Raw genomic sequence first — 24,072 nt, forward strand, 5'->3', positions numbered from 1 at the left:
CCGTTTCTGAAAGCTTTCCTCGTAGAAATTCTACCAATCTTTCTTCCTACAAATTTTTCATTTTCCTCTAGAATTATACAACTAATGAATCTGCATTTGTTTACGATCATTCGACGTACAGTTGGAATAAATGTCGAAATAACCTCGTTTACCGACTGCATGGAATAATTCACCTAAAGTTTCTCCAGAGGGAGCTCAGATGCGTATTTTTAATTAATTTACCAAGGTGAAATAGAAATAGTAATTTTTGATATTTTAAGATACGCATAAAGGAGAGATACTTTCGAGGAAGGATGAAGATTCCAGAATAAATTTAAGGAGACGATTTTTCTTGTATTGCTGATTACTATTCTTTTTATTCTATTTAAATAAACAAAATAATACGCATAGTCAATAAAAGAGTGAACGATCGGTGCAATTGTCTCGAACGTGTCGATCTTGATTTTGATCGATCGAAATCGCGATACTATCACGACATTGTCTTTAATATTTTCTTGGCTCCTACGTACGACGTTAACTAAATAAATAAATAAATAAATAAATAACATATAGGAAATATACAGTGTCGAACATATATACGATAATTACATAAAGCTTAGATACAACGACAAAATTTGATTGTTTCATGAGAAGACTATTAACCTTAACGAACGATATCGTTAACATTAATTACATTTCTTCCTTTCTCTTACTTCCATTCCTTCTTAGGTGCGTTAATAAATTAATACAATAATATTCGTATTAACTAACTTTACAAAACAATAAATAAAATGAATCACATCTTAATACGAAATGGAAACGTAACGAATCACGTTTGAAAATAATCGATCTTTCTAATTAATACATTTTCTACGGTGGCCCGCATCATACATAGTTCTATTCGATTATTATAAAATCATATTTCAATGCTAAGGTAGAAGTTGGATATCCAGGGTTTACAGATCACGATCGTTAATCCACCGTATACATTCGAAAAATTTAAAGAAACCTAAGATTAAGGCGCGTTTAAAAATCGCGAGATTGTGAAAGCAAGCCAGTAATTATCCATTCTCCATCCGTACAAAAATCACTTATCAGTATCTTGTCATCCACGCAAAATTATTCTTAAAAAGACATTATTCTCAAAGTATAAAACAAAAATGAGAAAAAGAAAGACCATAGACGCGTTTTCCTTACACGCAACACAGAATACTCTTTGCAGACTTTTAGAAACGAATAAAAGAATAAACGAATAAAATAAACCAGTCTACAAATAATACGGTCAACAAAGAATAAATAAGGTTACTTAAATAAATATCATAAATTACTACGTTACTAAATTATAAAAAATAAATGAAAGAAACATGGAGGACGCACGCGTTAAGGAACAAATTGAAAATCGAGGGAAACCACGAAATTCTTCCGAATGTTCTCTTCGATTTCTTCATCGAGACAAGGATGATCGTTGCTGTCTTTTTCCTCTGCTCCTTGGTTACAATTACTTAGTAATCTAATAGTATAAGTTCGTTTAAAGAGTTTAAGCTCGGACGGAGGACGGTCCGTAATACTGTTTAGGCGGATTTAGGGTCGAGAGATCGTATATAATATTTTTTTTTTTTTTGTAATTTTCCTTGTCTCTTATTCCTTCGTCGATTTTTCTTGATGTTCGTCTTCGATTCTTGTTTTTCTCTTTTTTTTGTATTTTTCATTTTTTACACATGAATGCTTTTCGTTCTCTCGACTCTGTCTTCTTGTTCGCCCTGTGGTTTAGCGCAACTTCGTGCCATGGAATTATATATACGAATATTCATCGTCGACGCCTAGTCGGCTCTCCTTTAACTTCTGAAATTCAAAAAAACGTTCTTCATTAATTCAGGCCTTAGACAATAATTTTGACAATTTTATAAATATCTCCCTATACCTAAAGGGACGTTAATTTGAAGTATCATTTTTGATAATTAAAAAAATAGGGTTTCGTCAAATTCTCTTTTCCTAAAGAAAAAAAATTCTCTTTTCTCCCTTTTTAAAGATTCGTTATTCTTAAAATGGAACGACTTTTGTTACTATTATTTGATACTATGGTTCTGAATATTAACTCATCAACGACCATGTTTCATCTCTAGATTTATTTCATTCAGATTATTGGATTTTATTGAATTCTTTCCGAATCTTACGACTTTATGAAATTTGAAGAAATCGAGGTATTTTATATCGATAGAATAGATTATATCTTTTTTTTTTCGATTATAGAACTTCCTTTCGCGCTTTCTACTTGTAATGGACTTCTATGGAGGTATCTGTCATTCTAATACATTCGCACAATTCATCGTACGGTTCTTAATGGATTAAAATCAATTCTAGATAATCGATAACGTGTATAATACTAATAACGTAACTCTTATGCCATCGATTCCATAATTCAATTATTACAAGTGCAAGATTAAAAATTATAAGTATTCTCTTGCATGTATATTTCCATAATTAGCTTCGGGCGACAATAAAACAGTGATGTTCATAATGTATTGCGATACTTTGGCGTTATCTATGTGACACTTAATAAACCGGTTAACTAATCTGAGGCACGATCAATTTAACGACTATGAATATTTGTCTTTGATCACGAACGATTACCATTTCATGAAATGCAAATCGATGATAAAATAAACATTAAGAGAAAACGATTATACATGCCAAAGAAACGAAGAAGGAATATGAGTCTATCACGAGAACACAGCACGTTTTACAATAAATTTTATGACTGACACTTAGGCGCGTGCCAGTGAATCGTTTCATTTTTCTTTCGCGGCAAATTATCACTAATTTTATGCCATCTAGAAAAAATAGGTATTACGTTGCTAACGCGATAGATTACCTCATGACACGAACTATGCAACTTACATAATCATGTGGAAATAGTGTTGCACGATGTTTCAATAATCTAATGAAACTGTTAGTCATTTCGAGGCGTAAATATAACGAAAAGATTTTAGAATGAAATGAAATTTATTGAAATTTCTATTCAAAAGTAGGATATTTCTTATTCCAATTCTGAACAAGTGTCGCATAATTAAATGACAAGAATCGCACTCTGTATTACCTTTTGGGGAAACATAAAATGGCACAAAATTCGTTAAAAAATTTAATATATATATCGGAATTGATCGATTAATATTCAGAATACTCGATGTTAAAATACCTAACGTACTAAAAATACGTAATCTACGTAATCTGTAGAGTTTATAGTAAATCATTTCTTTCCCTTCGTTTTAAATCATAGATTCAATTATTTCGAACTTACCACCGGCAAAGGGAGCATGTCTTCATTAAACGTGTCAGGATTGTTAGCGATAATCTTCATTGAACGTTGCAGAGTTTCGAATCTGTTATTCGTGGCGGATCTTCGTCTACGACCTCTGCAATGAGAAATAGAGCGGGAAATTAGAGAAAATGTTATAATCAAAATGAAAGTTTGCACTAAAGAAAACGTGATATAAGTTCCATTGATTTTGATGGAAATTTCGCTTTGATAATTTCAATTAGTATGGATCAGTCGTGTCTATAATTAGAAATTATAATGATCAGCAGAAGGTCGTAACAACCGGATGACCCACTAAAATGACCGTCTGATAAAAAATTTTCGAGATTCAATGGAAGATTACGCGCGGTTCAACGTTCCCGCCATGTGTTCGAATGAAATATTCACGCCTTTCTTCTACACGACTCCTTCTTGCTTCGTATTTCGTTTTTTCACCGTCATTTTTTCGTCCTTTTCTTTTCTCCTGTTCGAAGAATAAGCGCTTGGAATTTCACGCGATCACGCGTTTCACACGTGGTTGAAAGTAAAAAAGAGGGTGACACGTGCTGATGGAATAAACTGTCGAGCATGCATTCGTGGAGAATCATTCATCATCATACGAATTACGAATTATTCTTATCGCCGGGACTCTCGATAAGTCGTGGGAATGATGCAAGCCTCGATAATTAAATGCAACAACGCAGCACCACATGATTAACGCTCGATCATCAAACTGGTCTGCGAAAGTTAAGATTTCAACGATGATTACTATATTCACGATGTTTATGTAAATTTTTATTTTTATTAAGGTAATTAACAAAACGAAACCTACATTCCAGATTCGTTTCACCTATTTTGCTGTATTTTGCTCGTGTATTTTCTCGCGTCATACGTCTGTTGCACGTTTCCGCGCCTTTGAATTTTCCATAAATACATAGGGCACTAAAAAAAAAAAAAAAAAAAAAAAGAAAAAGAAAAGAAGCCGTCAAGCTACAACTATCGAAATTCTAATGATAACGGCAAAATGAAATTCTTCAGTAGCATAGTAATATCAAAGATCATAGATATACGTATATCCGTGGATTTGCGTCTAATCAGATATTCCACGTAACATTTCTAATCCGAAATGTATTATGTATAACACACGTGGAATCTAGAATCTAGAATCGACCTGTAAAATATTGATCTCGATACTACGAATCGGTGCTAAATATTTAAGCATCCTCGAAAGAGCATTTAAAGCAACAGGAGCGAAAGATTCCTGAATTCTCTCTAAATCCATCTAAATTCGCACTGAGCACTGAGTAATTTCCGAATACTGATAGCCGTCTCATCCGCGTTCTTTCAACCACTCGAGCTTCTCCGTACTACTCGTCACGAATTTCGACGATGAATAATTCTATACGCGGCGAACCAGATTAGAAGAAGCCCATTGGCTAGTCACGAAACCGAGGAACACGCGAATCCAATCGAATTTGCATCGCGAATTTCGCTCGATTCGCGCGGCACGAACTCCCTGGATCCAAGAATATAAACGCGGTTAGAACCTCTGGTTCACGTTGCAACGAGCTTGCAGTCGAAGAACGAACGCCAACGCAATAGGACTTGCTCCTTCGTTCTATCATCCTTTCTCTTTTCCTTCCACTTCGCGAGGAAGATCTTTCGACGTAGAGAGATCTTTTCGAATTTCAATAGTTCGTTGAAGGAGGAAGGAGATTTGACATGGTCGGCCCATAGTTTGGAAATTTCTATCTTTTCGTGTATTTCTTCACGCTTACGCGCGAATGTTAAATGAAATGACAAGTAGAAGAGAACGAGGGAAACTTCTATGGACACATTCGTTCAGAGTGCGGATGTTGACGTTACGAAATTAGTAAAAAGGAAAGAGCTGTTCGTTTTAACTTTAAAACGAATTTCCCTGAAGCCGGTCGTGTTAACGTCTGAATAAGAATTTATTCGGAAGGCATTCGGAGTAAGGTAGCAGGGTTAGACATTTTATTATCGTTTCCTTTTCCGTCGTCGCTTTTCTTCGTTCTTCCTCCACGAGGATCTCTTCGATCGTACTATTCCGCCTACGTATGGGAGCAAATATACAGACTCACGAAAGTATTTGGCCACTTTTAGACACCTTTTATTAATATACTATGTGTGTTAAACAATACATTTTGAAATTTCACTAGCATTTTCGTCGGGCTCAATTATCACGATTCTTCTGTAATAAATTAGAATTTGAAACAAATTAGAATTTAATATACAAATTTATAAGATACTTAGTGCAAATATTTGAACAGACAATTATTCATTATATTAATAAATCTCAAGTCTTTATATGCTTAAGATGACTATTCATGCTAAATATACTAATCTTTTATTAAATATATATTCGCAATGAATATCTTGTAATTTCTATATACATTTTCAGATTGGTTTCAAAGTTGACCAATACAATCATTGCATTCGTGTCTCATTACAGTGCTAATGAAGTTTCAAAATATTTTATCCAACACATACAATACGGACATAAAACTTTTCAATGGTAACTGTTTATACTACTTTTACTTAGGAATTATTTCTTTTGACTGGAATAATATTACTGCTTTCATTTTAACTTTTTCCAACAAGCTCAAGTAGACGTTCCAATTTACACTCTTGCGATACTACTTTGTACAATAGAATTATAGTAATCTATTATCCCAACTTTTCTTTGGTCATATTCTATCCTGTCTCCTTCTGAAACAGAGCTGTTCTACCTGAGCTTGGTTAGGTTATAGTATGGTGCAATATAATACCCCATAGCTACATAATTTTACATAAATTTGATACGGTATCCGTTTACATAGGACTGTGGATATTGCTTGGAAAGTAATGTCTGATATACAAGAGGAGATGCTGGTTAATCCGAAAGAGAACACACGAGAAGAATAAACCGTTAAGCGAATTCTTTCTCTGTTATTCCATCTTGCATTTCAGTCTCGATATTACTTTCGATATTTACGTTGCTGTTTTTAACGCACAGTGATCTTTTTTTAACAATCGTTTATTTTCGAACTTTATTCTTGCAAAATACCAACGGGAAGTCCATTCTTAGAACGATAACAAACGCTTTCTTTGTATTCGATTTTCAACACCTGTCCGAAGCGAATGGTGCAAGTAGAGACATTTTCGTACAACGTCCATTCGAGTAGATCCCTGTGTACCTTTATATTTTACGACATTTCTAGAGGAAAATTTAACAACAAATATCAAAACTATCAAAATTAAATCCACACCCGATGAAAAAAAAATATCACTTCGTGTAGTGATAACGTCAGTAACATTGGTAAATAATCAAATCATCCGTACGTTTCTATTATTCCGCACGACGCAATACTCCACACCACCACCCGACGAAATGAAAATCATTTTTTCTAAGAACGGTGGTACGAAGTTAATAATGTCTCGAGAAACAACCAGTGTCCTCCGAAGATCTGCTGACGACATATCTTTCGACGTTAATAGGCCGTTCTTTCTTATTTTACGTGACTCGCCCAACCCTCTATCAGTCTGCACGTTCGAAGGTCTCGTTCGAGGGTGGTTTTCGCCCTCGTCACGCGAACACGAAGCAACAAGTTGAATTTCAATGCCGAACGTGCCATACATTTCCCGCGTATTTTTCCCCTTTTCTTTCGTATTTAGCCTTACGAATCAGTTGATTATTTGACATGGAAATTCGCATCGGCAGAAATTTAAAAGCGCATCCCTAGCTAACTAAATACTTTAGTTAGTTTCCAGCTAATACTTTAAGTTTATAGTCCAACTATTTATTTTTGAACGAATATTATAGAATGAATATTCCTTCTAGATACGAATTATAAACTTTGTTCCAACAGTTTGTAATAATACAATTATACCGAATACGCATTCTGTTTAAATTTCTGTGGTTTCTGAACAAGAACATAATCTCAGAAACGTTCAAGGCTTATCCAACAATTCGACGACGAAATAAAAATTGCGTGAAATATACGAAAATTGCTTATTGACAATCCCATTTGTGTTTCCGAAGATATTAGAAGAATTTTATTCTCTAAAATTAATATAATTTACTTATTCACGGTAATTTACGTTACTTTATATTATATTATATGCAATGGAGACACGCGAAACCGTGTTTCACGAAAATCGTAATAGAAACAGAAGAGATCAGCTTTGTTCGACAATCGTTATTTCGACGGATGGAAGAAGTCTGTATTTTTGGAGAAGAAAGAAACTTTCGAACATTTACCTTTTATAACTGGCAAAACAATTTTATACATACGATTTTAAGTTTATACGAACTTCCTTTTACCCACTAGACCCTATTGATACGCAGTATAAGTCTTATTCCGACCTTTTCGGATACCCTGTATTTATACCATATTTTTTGCATTTGAATGGAACGTAAAAATGTGTGAAAATGTATCCGTGTACCTAAGGGATTGAAAATAAAGAATGCTTGGCAAGCGACGTGTTTTCCACTCGGAGATTCCTGAACCTAAAGCCAGACACGTTGCACCACCAGAATAGTTATTTCTTCTTTACTTTTTTCTTTTCCTTTTTTTTTAAAATAGATTGATATTTTTGGCACGTCTCTATAGACGATGATACAACAGGGGCGGTTCTGTCTTCCTTCTGCTCGAAGAATTAACAAAATTCATTCGTTTCGCGTCGTACGATTCATTCGTAATCATATTCACTGTTTCTTTTTTCTCTTTTTTTTGGGGGGGGGGGGAGGAGGAAGGGGAAGCCGAGGAGAGATGGAAAAGAGTTCGTGATTCATAGTATTGTCACTCGATGATAAAAAGAAAGATTCTTTTCGTATCTCGTGGTTAACGATAACGTTGAACTCGAATGGCGATCGTTATGTAAAATCGAGTCGTGATTCTTTCCCTTCGAGGTTATCGTTTACCAATAAACCAAATTTTAGAGTGACTCGTTTGTGATATATATATATATATATATATATATGGCATGATCTAATTCTCACGGTGAGCGAAGGATTCTTGAACGAACTAAACAAAGTTCGATGTTTGATAATGTACGAGGTTTGATTTGTATATCGATCAACTGCGACCAATCGCACGATAAATTGTTAATTTTGATTTCTCATGCTAAAATTTTAATTTTGAAGACGAAATTGTAACCCCTTATATGTAAATTGCGACACAGAGGATAGTATTTAAAGTCACTTCTTACATTTAAATTGTAATCCTGAAGATGGAATTCAGAAGTTACTTCTGATATTGAAATTATGATTTGCAAGGTGGAATTGAAGAATTGAAAATGGCAGGGATATTCTTTAAAATAACAGCGAATGCATTGCCGATTGAAACACCGAACCTCAACTTCATTTTTTCTTGCTTGTTTTGTTGAACTTATAAAATGACCTGATACATTATCTCGAAGTTTCACGATTATTATCGAGCAGCTCGCAGAAAATTTGATACAAATGACTTGTAAATGAATCTTTAACTTTAGAATAGAATCGTTGATCGTGCTAAACTTTAATAGAAAACTCAGTACGATCATAAATATTAAAATACATTACTAAACGTACTCGTAAAGAGTTGGAAAATTAACAACGAGATTCTCTAAAAGAATAATAGCATCTTATAAATCGTTCCCTAGAAAAAAGCTATATTTTTGTTATTTTTTCGTTGAACTTTTCAATCGTACTGACCTATAGATACTATTTCTATTTTTTATATAGAAAAACGATCGAAATTTAAGAGTCAAGCTGGAAAGAGTTCGAATTTTGGAACAGAGATGAGCGACTCTTTGCTTATCTAGTCTTTTTGCAGACGTAATAGGAAAGAATGTTATTATTAGCAACTTTGGCTTGATAAGAATAAATCAGCAGCGATAAAAGCGTGTTTAAATAATTTCAGGCTATTAAAGTAATTACTCACATCTTTGCTGGATCCACCAGGCCGAATGCAATTGGAACCGTCACTACTTTTCCCTTCACTTTCTCCAACCCCAGAAGTGTCTCTATTTCAGCGAGTCTTTGATCTGATATACGCCTCTGTCGACTACAAAACAAACGAGGAATGACTATTATTAATTATATTTGTCTTTTCGTCCAGTTGCGGGGAGACGCGATCGCCTTGAAGCGTGTCAACGGGTGTCGTAAATTCCAATTACGATTGCACGAATCGACACTACAAGCAGGGCGATCCCCTTATTTCTTGTGGGATAATAGGGGTGTTTGGTTTTGAATATAACTGGAATCTACAGTTATATAATGTATATATATATTTATTTATTTACACTAGCCTACAATAATTATTGCGTCGACAGAAATTGTTTGACTTCGTCGTGTCGGAATACACAGTGATTGACCCGAAGGTTGATCGATTTGATGGGTAGAGCACAGAAAACTTGACTGACTGAGTTATGATAGAACAGTAGACTTGACTGCCCGAGGGATGTTAGAACAGTAGCAGACCCGTCTCGTACTATTTAGGAAGAAAGCTCAGTGTGGGTGTGCGGTGGGTGGGTGGGTTGTTCACACTTTTTGGTAGAAAAGTGAGGGTAACGATCCGCGATGCCCATTGGTTATAGCCAATGTTAAGAAACAAAATACGAGGAGAAAGTCTCCTGCAGATGTGGCTCATGGGTGTCCTTGTTCCTGGGGAAAAATCAACTATTTCGCTGGGCACATCTGCTTTCTCCGTAATTAGTAAGAAACCGAAGGACTGTTTAAAGGACCATCCATAAACTGAAAATACTTATATGAATAGAAGTTAAATTTAGTTCCTTGGGTTTATTGTGGGTCAGTGTAACGAGGGGTAGGCCTTGGTGGCCAGACGAGGCGAGGGACGTCGCACGGACCATCTCGCGCGACGTAACAATATTAACAATTACTTATAATTCGTTGATGTGACAAAGGGAAATTTCAAATCAAAATCACCGATAATGATTGTACAAGGAGAAAAATAGTCGATGATCGAAGTGGAGTGTGTACTTTTGACCTTCTATAATCTTTCTATAAAGATCGAATTTATCGATAGTCTGTCGTAAAAATAGGAACATTGTTTTATTCTTATCGTTGAACGTTGAGCATATTTTTAATTACAAATTCGATAAATTTAATAATCGATAAGAACATTCCTTTGTAATTAAATGGTTATTTTTAAACCGCGCGATACAATGTAGAATTATACAGAGTATAGGTAGAAAGCAAAAGTAAGATTGTAGAAAGATTGTAAAAGATTGTAGAAAGAAGTTAGAATAGATAGAGAAATTGTCATATAAAAACTATATGATAATTTAATATAATAGAGAGTTAGGTATTATTTCGGGTAGCCTTCAGAACCGGGAAATCCTAAGAATACTTCCGTATATCCTTAAATATGCGCGTATTCCCGGAACAGGTGTCTATAATTAACTCGACTCACGGTTCGAATAGATACGAGTAATTTTCTGTATCGTGGAAACGGGAAAAAAAGAGAAGAAGGGGGAAAAGTCGATATAAGATTCCTTCAGTCCCCAAAGAACGAGCTGCTATAATTAAACTCGTTGAATAATTTTCACGTATCGTAGCGTAACCTACATACTGACTCATCACGCGAAACCTCGTGTTTCCGTTCAATTTCAGGTATTATACGATTAATTGTGCGAAGTGTAAAACCAACTCAGTGGCATAGTACGATAAGAATCTTTACAACTTGTTTCAAATTATTTACTTCCTCTCCATTTCTTTCTCTCTCTCTCTCTCTCTCTCTCTCTTTTCTCTTCTCTTTACAGAAGCTATTATCTAAAAAAAAAAAAAAAAAAAAAGAAAAAGAGGGAAAATGAAGTAAAGCTTTGAAACGATTGTTGCAACTTGTTGCATTGAATTACACTCACTGGGCGCTGTATGATAAAAATGTCAGTAGTATATAATATTTCAAATTATTTATTTTCTTTCCTTTTCTCTCTTTCATTCCTTTTCTTTCTTTTTTTTTTTTTTTTTTTTTACAACGACAGATATTTAAATTAAAAACAGAGAAGTTGAAACAACAGTTGAAACGATTGTTGCGCTTTGTTTAGCGAATCAGCCAGTTGAAACACGCAACCGTGACTTGCAGCATGCGAAGACTGTAATTACATCAGTAAGCAAACTTTCATGCGAAGAGCTGTGAAATCAGTGTCGCAAATCACTCTTGCAAGATCAACTGTAACTGTATGGAAACTCCGTGAAAACTATTTTAATTGATTAGCAGGTCGTTGTCCCTCGGCCACCGCTTTTCTTTACAATCTGTTGCGAATTCAGTATTCACGGGGCGATCATGTAGTTTCCTTGAAAATTTTACGTTCACCCTCGTTTCTGTATCCTTGTTTTTCTCATCTGCCATCAATATTTAATCACTTGCCTGCGGTATTCACGCGCGTGACTTGATTCAAGAATTAATGAGATTAATGCGACCCAAAATTAACAAAGACAAATGGAATCTGTGATTCGAATGATCGGAAAACTTCCAAATTTGAGAGTCCGTTCAAAATAATTTTTCTTGTGTAGAAGTTTGTAGAAATTGGATTGGACGAGAATAGTTTATTAATAGTTTTTGTATTAACTTCGTTATAGGGAAATATTATAGACAAATTATTTAATATTCGTTTAAAGGTATATCGAGAATTTTTGAAGGTTCAATTATTATTAAAGTTTCTTTAATAATTACAAACATTTCAGTGTTATTACATTTTATTGTAAAGAGTATCGCAAACAGTGAAATTCTTATTGAACACTGACAAAGATAATTTCTCTTAGCTTTAACTGTGAAATTTAACATTTTATGTGAATAAAAAGTAACAAGAATAATAGATACACATAGTGTGCTAACAATTTTCAAATATTTTACCATCTTTGCTTCTGATTCTAAAGTCCATTCGAAACAACTAAATTTTTAACAGATTCTCCAAACGAAAATAATCTTTCTCAAACTCTACTATCTTTAGTTCTGAAACAAAATATTTTTTGCACCCAGTTCTCAATAATAAGATCTCAATGGAGATGTATCGAAAGTACTAGGTAACTCAGCGAAAAGTAGCTTCTAACAAAAAATTCACAAGGTTCACGTCCCATTCCCACGCGTTTTCCCAGCAAGATAACAGAGGTAACTTTTCCATTAAATCGTTCGACTCAAAACTCTTCGTTTCCTGTTATTTCCCGATACCCGAGGTTGTCAACGCGATAACACGGAATTCATATTGGTGGCGAGCGCGTAAAAAGAAGAAAAAATGGCGCGTGGTTGGTGATATTGCAAGCTGCGAGGGAATGTAATATCGCGTTTGTCGATCGTCGTCAATTTTGCCTCCTTAATCGATATGCTAATCTCCGTACACACGTGAAACAAAGCTCTCGTTATCTTCTGACGGCGTTATCGTTGTGCATGGGAGTTGCATAGAGGAAGGCAGGCATTAGAGGGAAAAGAGGAAACAAAAAAGGAAGAACACGGCCATAATGAATATCCGTCGATTTATACTTCAACCATCGAAGATTCCTCTTTTTCCAAGCTCTGAAGAATTGATCGATATGTAACACGATTTCAGGTGGATATCAGATACGACAAATGTAACCAGCCGAAAATATATCGATAAAATTACTCGAGCAGATAAAAATCGCGATCGAGGATCGGTCGAGCTCGTTTGACGTCGTACTGGAATTTTTCCTCGAACAAAGAGGGCAAGCTTTTTGGTAAACGCATATTTACAATCAGATGAGTTTCGAGATTACATTTTGCGTTATTTGTTTGGTTAAATTTGAGTGGTTGATCATTGATTTCGTTCAGGATATTGGAAGAACAGAGTGATGAATAGAGTGGAAGAATAGGCGTGAGCTGGATAAGCTTATAGAGGGTTTTTTGTACTTTCACGTAGGCGTGCAACAAGTTGAAGAAGGTTTCCATTCTTATGGATAAAGTGGTGAAACTGACAATGAGGAGATTTCTGCTACTAGCTTTGTGTTTTTTTCTTTTTTTTTTTTCATCGCTTGTAATATTTCATCTTCGTGACATTGCTTATTAAAATACCTGTACGTCGAGGAATAGAGAAATATCGTTCTAATAGTCTCTGTTGGATATCCAAAGGAAACAAACGTTTAAAAGTTCGCTTCCAACATATGGAGATACTTTTGCACGAAGAGATTTAAAGACTAATTGGTTTTTCAAAAAAAAGGAAGTCTGCCTAAAGTTAAGAAAATCTCGATATCTAAGTTATCCGATACATCTGCGATTCCACGTTTTAGAACCGTTCCAAAAGAGAAATACACGAAACCAGCAGAGAAATCCCCACGCGAAACTTTTCTCACAAAGTTCTGACTCTTACTTGAGAAGAGAGGGTGGCCTGGCGTGCGTCGTTCCTGGCATCAGGATCACGTTTAGGACACACAACACCATCAACGTGACAAACAGACTCGTATTCGCAGCCATTATTCGTCTTTCAACGAGGACGAAAATGAAAAATAATTAAACAAGAAACGAAACGTAGCCGAAGAATCGGAAATATTCCTCAATGACTCGATGGTTTGACACGATTCTTCTTGCACAGTGTCTTCTCGCACTTCTGTTTCTTCAACCCGTTCACAGAATCAAACTTGCCTCGAACAACGGTTAACAACTGTTTAATCGCCACGTATCTCTCGGCAATTTATCGTGATCGCGATTTTTTTCTTTCTACCGATATCTGACCCTATTCTTGTCGCTTTTGTCTCTTGGTGAACTGTAGCGTAGCTTCGTCCGCTTCCAGCATATATACTCGAAGGAGAGTGCCGGCTGCGCCCCCTCCACTCAGCTCGTAGCCTATACCCCACTCGATCCGAATCCTCCCTCGCGTTTCTTTCCGCGAGGGACTGCGACCCTTTTCCCTGGATCCACCTTTTCATCCTTCTGTCTCGGTCTTATAGTCGTTCACCGAGCGAGAAAGAAAAAGATACGAGATGATAATCAAGAGAGGCTTGACTTCCACCTTTCGTCAGATCCGCGTATCCACGAATCACGCGGATGCTCGCTCGGTCACGGTGCAACCACGTGACGTGACCTAACGACGATGCGTTTCTTAAATCTTTAGAGTGTCATATGTGCGTGGAGGAGGTTGAATTGCTCGATTTTCGTTTCATTCGGCTTACCATAGTACCTATCAGTAGCTTTCATTCTGGTTTCATCATACCGTGATCAGTTATGGTCGATCTATTCCCGTTTAAAATTTTTTAGAATTCCGCTGAGAATTTTGAAAAGTTTCATGGAATTTTCAGGGATGATTGTCCACGATGAGTTTTTTAAATCCTTAGACTGTCGAGATCACGCTGTTCGATTTTCTTTCGATATTGCGCTGTGATAGTCTGATCTCCGGTCTACTTGAGGTTTCTAGGAATTTTACGAGGAAATTTAGGTATCATAGAAACAGAATATCAATCTATCAAGCCTATAGAGTTTCTTCAGCTCTGTTTTCTTGATGACTGCAACAGGATCGTTCACAGTAGCGATCCCCTGACAATTTCGTACAACAAACTTTCTACGATTTCTACGTAAACCAAAAAGTCGACTATATTAAATATAAATTCAAGTGAAGCTTCTTGTTATAGCAAAATGGAACTCGTTTAAGGTTTCGTTGGATGAACTAATCGTGATGAATCATCAAAGAGACTTATTTTAGATCAATCTTATTGTTAGTTGGAGTCTTAGAGAATGGCTAAAACTGACGAGAAAATCTCCTGTACATGTAAAAGGTGAGAGTTTGAAACTCGCCGATGACGTCCAAGAGTTACGTCTTAGAAATTCGAAGAAAGAGAAACGTAGGTGTTCTGAATGACTCCTTGCAAATGTAGATTGATTGTCTCTGAATCTAGGATAGCCTACGAAAAAGTAAGGTGAAAGGCATTTCATAATATCGGACGTCAACGTGCCAGGTGGCTCGATGATTCGATGTCCACTTATCTTACGGAAAGATACGCCTCTTAACATGTTCTTAGCCATGTATTAATCGCGTTCAGGAAATGATATAATAGTTACAGACTTGATTATGCTCGAATTTTTCCGTCCCAAAGATAAAGTTAACTATCTGGCCCTTCTTGAATTGAATTGAATTGAACGAATATCATTTGTCACATACAATTTTTTATGAAACCAATATTTAATGCTTCAGAAGTTTAAATAGCATAAAATAGTATGCACACAATCTTATTTCTGCAGTATTATAAGATCTCTGTTCAGTTCTTTTCTTTCTTTAATTTACATATAATGTTGGTAATATTAATGAATTTCACCGACTATAGTGCGCATAATAATATTTTGTCATACTAAATATATTATTTATTCGTTGTAAACGAAATTGCAAATTTCTCTGAATTATAAACTAATTGGTTATCCTATTTGATATAAAATTGCAAAATTATGAGAAGGAAGCTTATAGTCTGTAATTTGTAACTTGTTAATTCATTAGTATTATTGGTTGGTAAACTATTGTGCAACAGAGCCCTGATAAAATTTCTTTAGGAAAAAAGTATAATTACGTGTCGTACGTAATACAATTGCTGTATTTTTCAGTGTAAATGCATTGTGTCGCACATGAAGAATCTCGTGAATGATTTATAAATTCGTCTGAAACAACCACATTTCGTCATTATATAATTTATGCGACATAGAATTGGAATGCGGAGTTAAGATAGATTGTTGTTGCACATCTGTTAACTAACTCATTTTTCATATTTTTCTATTGAACGTAAGAATGATGCAATCATAGTTGTTATTATGTTTTCCAATAGATTCTGATGTTTAGTTCCGACTCATTTGCTTAAAACAGCGTTTTTTAATTGTCAACACTCAGTTATCTCAGTATTTCCTTATATTCAAAACAATGACCTAACATAACGTGACAAAGTAATTCCTCGATAATGAAATATTAAGTTTCTAAAGACTCAGGTCCAAAATTTCACAGGTAATAACTAAGAGCATCTGTCTAAATCATTATTTTCATAAATTTCTCATAAATCCATAAATCTCTGTTTATAAATCTAATCACACGTAATATATAACAACCTTCAATGCAACCGAGATATTTTTCTACTTCAGTCGCGGGCTAAACTGCTTCACATTAGGAGCATCACTCTATCAGACTTAAAGCAGTGAGCCACGGAGATTCCGTATCATGACGTACTATGCTTCATAAATCGCAACCACGTTGCACCAGATCCGTTCGTTTCTCAGAATCGTTTTCCGTGTATTCAACGATCGACTAACGCAAACGCTGCGAGAATAATTCTTACGAACTAGGGGAATCACTGCTCATTAATCAGATGTTCGATGTACATATTTATTGATCCAGCCACTATCCTTCCAGCTGAGTTTTTGTTTGTCAGTTTCGTTATTTTTGTATATATACTTTCCCTGTACTCTTATTTCTTTACTTTTTATTCTTTTATTGGTCCATTACTCCTTATCATATGATTCCTTTACTTTTTTATTTCCCTTATTTTTGTTTCCTTTTTTATTTCGCTGCTCTTTTATTTTTGTATTCCACTGTCTTTTTCACTTCTTCATATCTTCATTTCCTTTGATTACATTTCTCATGATAACGTTTCATATTGCGTGCCAAATGAAAAGCGAGTAGAATGGGCAACCATGACGCACAAGTGCGAATGCAGAACCGTCCAGTCTTGTGGTCGACGAAATATTCTTAAGGTAGATTATTTTAGGGGAAAAGAAGACATTATTCCTTGCTAGATGACCTTTCTGCCATGAACTTGGAGGCGTCGTGCATTTTTAGTGGTTCATAGAGGTATCTGCGTTTCTGTCGTATCTTTTTCCTCCATTTTCGAGAAATCCATGGTAAATATGGCGTTTCCCCATGAATCCTTCCGAGAGATTTCTGTGTATCCGATAAACAGTGTAACCTTTTACCCAATTATTTCTGGTAACGATATCTGGCTTTGGAACGTACTGCAACAATTATAGGAATACTTCAGTGCCGGATTTCAGCTAAGAGAGAGAACGATAATAATTTTGGCAATTTGGAGAATCGTTTGAGATCTCGAAATCTCTTGGCGATCTCGTCAATCGTGTTAAAGGACTTAAATCGTCTGCATTGTTTCGAACCTCACATGAACAATGCTTTTGTATTGTATAAATGCATCGTATAATTAAAAATGATATTTATTTAATTATTTTAATCAATTATAAATTAAATTCGCTCTTCCAAACGATATTCAGACGCGTCTAAATAATCAAAAAACATTGCGAAAAATCTTCTTCATTTTCTCAAAGATATTAATTTACATCACCTATTGCGATATTCTAAGCTTAATTTGTAATTAAATACTTAACTCTATCATACACTGTATGTTAGTATGTAAGTTTGTCACTCGCCTTGTTGTAATTTACACTCCACTTTTTTAACAACATAATATACTCGTGTATTTATATCTTTAATATCTTATATTATTAGTTACTTATCACTGTAGTCTTGTATTTATTTATTATATCGGTATCAAGTAATCTACGATTATTTACATAAAGCAATTTCAACAGTACAATCTTAAGCAAAGAAATAAAATTGTTAACATATCGATATGGCTTCAAACTCGCACACATATTTAATTTTGAAGCTCCATCGTATTATGAAGGGTTGAAATAGTTTTAAAAAATTTTTGTTTCATGCTTTGTATTCCGCTATATTTTTTTCTTTTTGTTCTTTTAGTAAAACTATCAATTATACATGATTAAAGGCAATTCAATGAACTTAGAATGATGGAATGGGACCAGTCGTTTTTTAGTAAGGAAAAGGATCTTTATATAATTGAATTCAGAATCGAAAGATTCGCGTAATTTTACGTCATTGAAGAAAGCTTGAGAAAATGCCCCAAATTATTGGAAGCAAGTTGTCGTCATTGTTATTACATAGACGTGATTCATTCTCGATTGCGTACATAGTGAAGTGCAAAAATCTGAATGTTTTCTTCGATATCTACAATGTGTAAACGTTTGATTGGGTACATTACTCTTCAAACTAGGTAGCTAAAATCACATATGTTTTTCACGTAACTTGATAAAATATTGAGTAATCCTCTGAAATGTATATAACGGATAAAATTTTTTCATAATCATAGTTCGGTTTTATCTTTCACAAGGTCTTCGAGATTAACTAATTGCCTATAATGGTTTCTTCCATGCTCATTGAATACTATATTCCGATAAATGCAAATACTTTTGGAAGATAAAAAAAATATACTTAGACTCCAGTGCATCGGATCAATTTTCTTAGAACATACGTTTCTTTTCTAGTTTATTGAAAGCTAACTATATCTGTAATCATCGTTTTTATTATTACTTAATTACCCCGAAGGAATATTTAAAAGTGATATAATTAAAAGTTAAATTGTGAGCCTCCGGACATTTATAAATATAAAATTTTAACTATATGCACAGTATTTCCTCGTTAATTTATTTCTTGAAAAACGATGCATTTGTGTCATTCTTACGTTTATATTTTGTTCACCGAGCCCTTCATTGAATTATTTTGAACAGACCGTATCTCATATTTATTAAACCATTAAATTAAAACTATAGAAAATCCCAAAAGCGTGGTAATTCAAATTACCATAAAATTCTTCAAAAATCAAATTACTACAAATAAAGTTTACATGCTCGAATGATAGTATATTTCAAAGCTATATCTTAGTATATTTTTTTTTTCTAAAAACGAGATTATAATGGGTCGAAAATGGCCATGTTATCTTTAATGCAACCGTACGAGGGCACGAACTAACGATACTAACGGGTTTCTTTTGCAAAATGGTTTTATACCATTACGAACGAAATTCACTTGAACGAGAGGAGTTGTTCGACGTTCGATGGTTAAGCTTATAACGTTCCAGCCGGCTCCGTAAAAACTAGAAATCGGATAAAAGTCTTGTGCAATAGCTTTCTTAGCCGGCGATGTACTTGAAATTCCTTGTACGCGTGATCTGCTTCACTTTTAGCATCGCAAATCGTTAATTTCACCGATTACTATGATCTGTGTTAACATTTCGTGACGTAACACTGTTGCGCTTCGATACTTTAAACGATACGCTCACGCTTAATGATTTCCTATATGAAATAAAAATAATCACGATGCAACATAGATACAAATATCTCGAATAATATTTCATTTTTAATAACGTTACACGAATTGCGTAGAAATAATTAACGAAATTCTTTGCAATTTAATTATCTTGTTAATATTTTCGTCATACGAAAAATCGAGAAAAAAGGAAAACATTCTTTAAATTATTTATTCTTTCTTAGATAAATATTGATTTTCTTCCTGCTATCCATATCCCTTTACTATTTTATCGATCTTTTAAAAAAATTAGCACGAAATTAATACAGAACAATTATATAGATAATTATGATAAAACTTCTCAACGGATTGCCAAACATTGGTCCCGTAGAAATGGATGAACTGACTTTAAGCGTATATGTTCAATATTGGAATTTTAGAGCGCTTTAAATATGTGTTTTCAGCTATGTTCTAACAGTTCATAAATTTTCTGGAATGTCAGTCATTCATCATAGACACGCATGGAACCGAGTTATACCAATGCACATGAGTGATCTAGGCATGTTCCTCGTTTCAATTTAAATTCAGTGAAGCATTTGATCCCAGTTATGAAAAGAAAGGCAAGGAATAAAAGATTTAAATCGCAGAGAAACATTCTTCTACCATAATGTTGCAAATATAACGGAGAATATCACGTTTGATTGAATTATTTGGGATATTTAAATATACTTATGTACAGTAGTACATCTGTTCAAAGAGATTGGTAATTCGTGAGAAACGAAAGCGCCTCCGAAGTTCCTGTTTCATATTCAACCTTCCCTAAGGCGTCTCAAACGGTCTACCCGGATTTCCCGATGAATAATAACGTCAGCAAAGCTTACAACGCGAAACTCCCGGACTATCCCGCTGGCCGTTTCTCCTCTATGATCAGTGACGTAAAAGACCTCGTGACAAGAGTGGAAATCACCGGTTTGCCTTCGATGAAATCATGACCAGCCGATTGTGTGATTAATGAGATATAAGATAGTCTACGATAAATCGACACCGTTATTTACTTGTTGCTGCACTCGTATTCTACATACATACGACGTGCACGATAAGCGACCATCCGTTTCTCGTTCAATAGTTCTTCGACGATTCTAAGCAGACGCCACGATTATGGTGTCGATAATCGTTCGAAATTTCAAGCGAGATTAGTCACCGATAATGATAATACATTTTATCGGTGATAATCAAGTAAGCAATTGTTACATATACTTCATTTTTCTTATTTTTCAAGATTCTACGTTATTACCTGATTAGTTCTCGTCACAGATGTTTAATACATTGGCTATCGTTATACGTTGCTTATAACAGTATATCAGGAATATCTAATAGATTCGAGATAAGTTTGATTGCGTTTGGAAATTTCATTTGTCCATTGTATTCGATGAACAATGCACATCGTAATTCTTGCCAGAAGAAATCTATTACCGATGATTATTAAGTGAACATTTATGAAGTAAGTTAATTGTTATTAATATAGTTAGTTGTTATTGATATAATTGTTATTAAGATTTCAATTAAGATTCAACTTATTGGAAGAAATATACTTTATTAACAAATTTAGTGTGTTTCTCCTTAATTTTCTTTGGTATTCCATACAAAATAGTACTTATTCAAAAATTTGATCATTTGGTAGAAATCTTAACTTTATCTTTTAATTCAATCATCTTAAAACAATCTTGAAACTTGACAGATAATAAAATTTCATATCAATATCATTCATGCTACTATAATGACGTACAGGAATTTCACTGAAACAATTTATGTTATCAACATTTTTCTTATGCGGTATATCTTCATTTCTCGAGTACTTCCGAAAATTGTTGAAATAAAATCGTCATATTATGAGTATTGTTCAAGTTTCGTATTAGACAGATGTCACGGCTAACATATTGAAAAGTACGATAGCAGAGGCTAGTGTCTCGTACATTGGAATTTTACAGGAGGAATGCCTCGGAAAAGTTGTGCTCGTCGATCGACACTCATCCGGAATGCGAAGTTATTCCATTTAAAAGTTTCCGATCGACTTTATAACGTTGAAATAGTCAACGTAGTTTCCCCTTTAGTGCAACGTTTCAACCTTATACGATCTTTTTCTCCTGTCCTGTCATTGACTCTGGAAGATCCTATTGAATTTTTCTCATCACAAGGGAACAATTTTTCAAATGTTTTCAATTGTTCAAATTTTGTGGTATCTTCGGATTACTTTCCAAAAATCGAAAGAAATGATTCTCATCCATTTGGAACTTGAATTTCTTTCGGATCAATGGGGAAGTAAAATTCCGGATGGAAAATTCCGTCGAATATTTCCGTCAATAAGAGAACATAATTCATCAATCTTCGAATTTTATTCAATTTCCAAATGATTCCTTAAAATGGTGAATTCTAATTGGTCGCAAGTTTTCAGGAAATCACGATCATGGAAAGTTCTTAGGTTAAAAATTCTTGTTCCTTACACAATATCCAGACTTGTCACGTCTTACTCATTCAACTCGGTCAGTTATCCGTGGGAACGTCGATTGATAAGCTACTAGAAAAAATATAGAAGATAGTAATTACGTAAAATATACACATATTTATACATATATATATCTGCTTTGTTTCAAATTACTCACTGTCCAAAATAATTCAGTTCCAACTATATCTGGACTAGTCTCTTTGATCTTTGTTACACTACCGATCTTCATTATAATTAAAATTTATAATTAAAAAGATTTCATTAGACGTATACTAGACGTAACTAGGGAATACGCAATCGTTATTCATTCGACTTAGATAAGAGTCGGACGGCACTTTAGTTCGAAATTCGTAGCGTTATTTTTTCCTATCATGCCTCTGTCAAGTGATCCCAGATCGCTTCAACGATATTGTATACACGCTGTTCACTGAAATGGAAATTTCAAACGACATTAATCCATTTCTGAATTTTATTTCTGATGCAATTGTTTCAGTACAAGCTGTTAAAATATCTGTTCTGTATTTGGACATTGATTAAAATTCTACAAGAGAATTCCTCCTCGATTGACGTCTTTCTAGATGCAAATAAAAACATGAAACAATAAGATTCGATACGTTGAATGAAAAGTACATTTGGAGAGACACATTCGGCGATCCATATTCGGCTGAATTCCTAGAAAACTTTAATAAAAGATGTGAAACATCGTATTGGAACTCGCCACTGTTCGATATGAAAATGTTCGTAGGCGTGGTCTGTGAAGGAATTCGAAAATGTTGATGGCTTGTTATTGGCACACGTGGTATCCTCGTTGGAAAATTTACTGCTAAACGGAACACAAACTCAAACGTTAAAATCGACGGTGCAATCAAAGCCATCAAAAATTTATAGTGCAAAATATCGATTGATAGCTCGAGACGAAACGACCAATTACTTCTTACAATGTGTGTAAGCAACAACTTAATTAAAAAAACAAAAATACAATAGAATTATAATGTTTGAATTAAAACTCGACTTTACGAATTTATATCTTTGGATAATATTTACATATTCGCTTCACAGTGACCTCTAATAGAAAATAAAATCTGGACCTTTTACCCTTATTTTGTATCAAAATAACCAGCCTATTTTTACTTTCGTGTTTTCCCGTTTTCTGGAAATTCATGAATACTATCCTCGTGAAACAGCGAGAAACCGCCATAGTGACACACTGCACGCGCGAAGGCGTCACAGTTTTAGCAGTATCGACGTGTAAGAATACGTAGGCTCGTTAACACGTCGTATCAACAAACAGCAGCGTGTTATTTCTCAGCATACGTGACTACTTTGGCGTCACACGACGTGGAAGCTACCAGTCTTACTCAGAAACTGACGTACTGTAATGTGGAAAACATTATTATATGGATATAATAATGTGCGTTCAGACAAGTATCCACCATGGTGTATTTTTAACCATTTCATTGTATTGATGAACATTTTTTAATATTAAAATTCCAATCTTAATAATCTCAGATTCTTCCTCTTGCCATCCCGTGCGTGTAAAAATTACTGTAAAACATGAATGGCCATTTTCAGTATCTAACAGGTGTTGCTAATAGTTGCGATAGACCAAATTGGCAATTTTCAAACTGATAAAATGTTTAAAAATGTTGGATTGTCTCTGAGCAGTATAAAAATACTTAAAGTTATTCTGATATAACGAGACGGATCTCTTGCAATGATGTATAAAGTTGAGTAAAATAACTAAATAAATTGCATCAGATTGCACTTGACGATGACAGCTGTGTTGATTAATATATAAGAGCGATATTAAATTGCGTAACGAGATTGAAAGAGATTGTTGTCGAAAGCTATAATTCATTGAGATTAAGAAGCGATGGATTAAAAGTATTAAACGATTAAAGTGTGTGAAGTGTTTGAAGTGAAGTATCCGAGAATTGCGGCTTACACGACGATATGAATATGTTTTAATGATAATACACACGAATTTTTTTTTGTTGAGTGTTTAAAGACACATGCGCTTTCTAAAATTATTAGATAAGAATGTTCGAAGAATGGGAAATATACATTGGTGCTAGAACAGCGATTGATATACAAATATTGTTATATTTAATAATTAATATTCTGCTAGAATACAGGACACCACCTTTCTTCCATCTGAAGATCACTTCAACCGAAATAGTTGAAATATTTTGTATATAAAGATAGAGAGCATCTTGTAACATGTCGAGCTTCGATGTATTTTTCTATGTTGTACTTAGCAACC

The 24,072-nt window shown here is 34.5% G+C and overlaps 2 protein-coding genes across 5 annotated transcripts in view; one reads left to right on the top strand and one right to left on the bottom strand.

Moving 5' to 3' along the window:
• The window catches only part of LOC139995646 (putative fatty acyl-CoA reductase CG5065), a 45,830-nt gene that overhangs the window by 8,724 nt on the left and 13,034 nt on the right, over positions 1-24,072 (top strand). For 2 of the 4 annotated variants that reach the window (XM_072019283.1, XM_072019287.1), the window contains exon 3: positions 5,697-5,810. The exons of the other annotated variants lie outside the window; for them this stretch is intronic. Coding sequence is in view for 1 of the 2 variants with exons in the window: in XM_072019287.1 (XP_071875388.1) it covers positions 5,808-5,810 (3 nt within the window). In the remaining variant the exon portion in view is untranslated. The remainder of the gene's footprint in view (positions 1-5,696; positions 5,811-24,072) is intronic. 4 annotated transcript variants of the gene reach the window in all.
• LOC139995651 (uncharacterized) lies at positions 326-14,003 on the bottom strand. The gene is made up of 4 exons (XM_072019295.1): positions 13,598-14,003; positions 9,199-9,321; positions 3,278-3,392; positions 326-1,821 (listed from the first exon to the last, which is right to left on the bottom strand). Exons 1-4 carry the CDS (start codon positions 13,699-13,701, stop codon positions 1,771-1,773), a joined length of 393 nt encoding a protein of 130 aa, XP_071875396.1. The 5' UTR covers positions 13,702-14,003; the 3' UTR covers positions 326-1,770.

The sequence above is a fragment of the Bombus fervidus genome, chromosome 16 (assembly GCF_041682495.2).
Source record: "Bombus fervidus isolate BK054 chromosome 16, iyBomFerv1, whole genome shotgun sequence".
NCBI classification, from domain to species: Eukaryota; Metazoa; Arthropoda; class Insecta; order Hymenoptera; family Apidae; genus Bombus; species Bombus fervidus.

What these genes read in the sequence shown, in the direction of transcription:
- LOC139995651 (XM_072019295.1), bottom strand. Translation starts at nt 13,701, where the DNA reads ATGGCTGCGAATACGAGTCTGTTTGTCACGTTGATGGTGTTGTGTGTC. An exon ending in AGGCCACCCTCTCTTCTCAA is followed by an intron (nt 9,322 to 13,597) that starts GTAAGAGTCAGA and finishes TTTGTTTTGTAG; the next exon opens with TCGACAGAGGCGTATATCAG. An exon ending in CTGGTGGATCCAGCAAAGAT is followed by an intron (nt 3,393 to 9,198) that starts GTGAGTAATTAC and finishes TTCTCATTGCAG; the next exon opens with AGGTCGTAGACGAAGATCCG.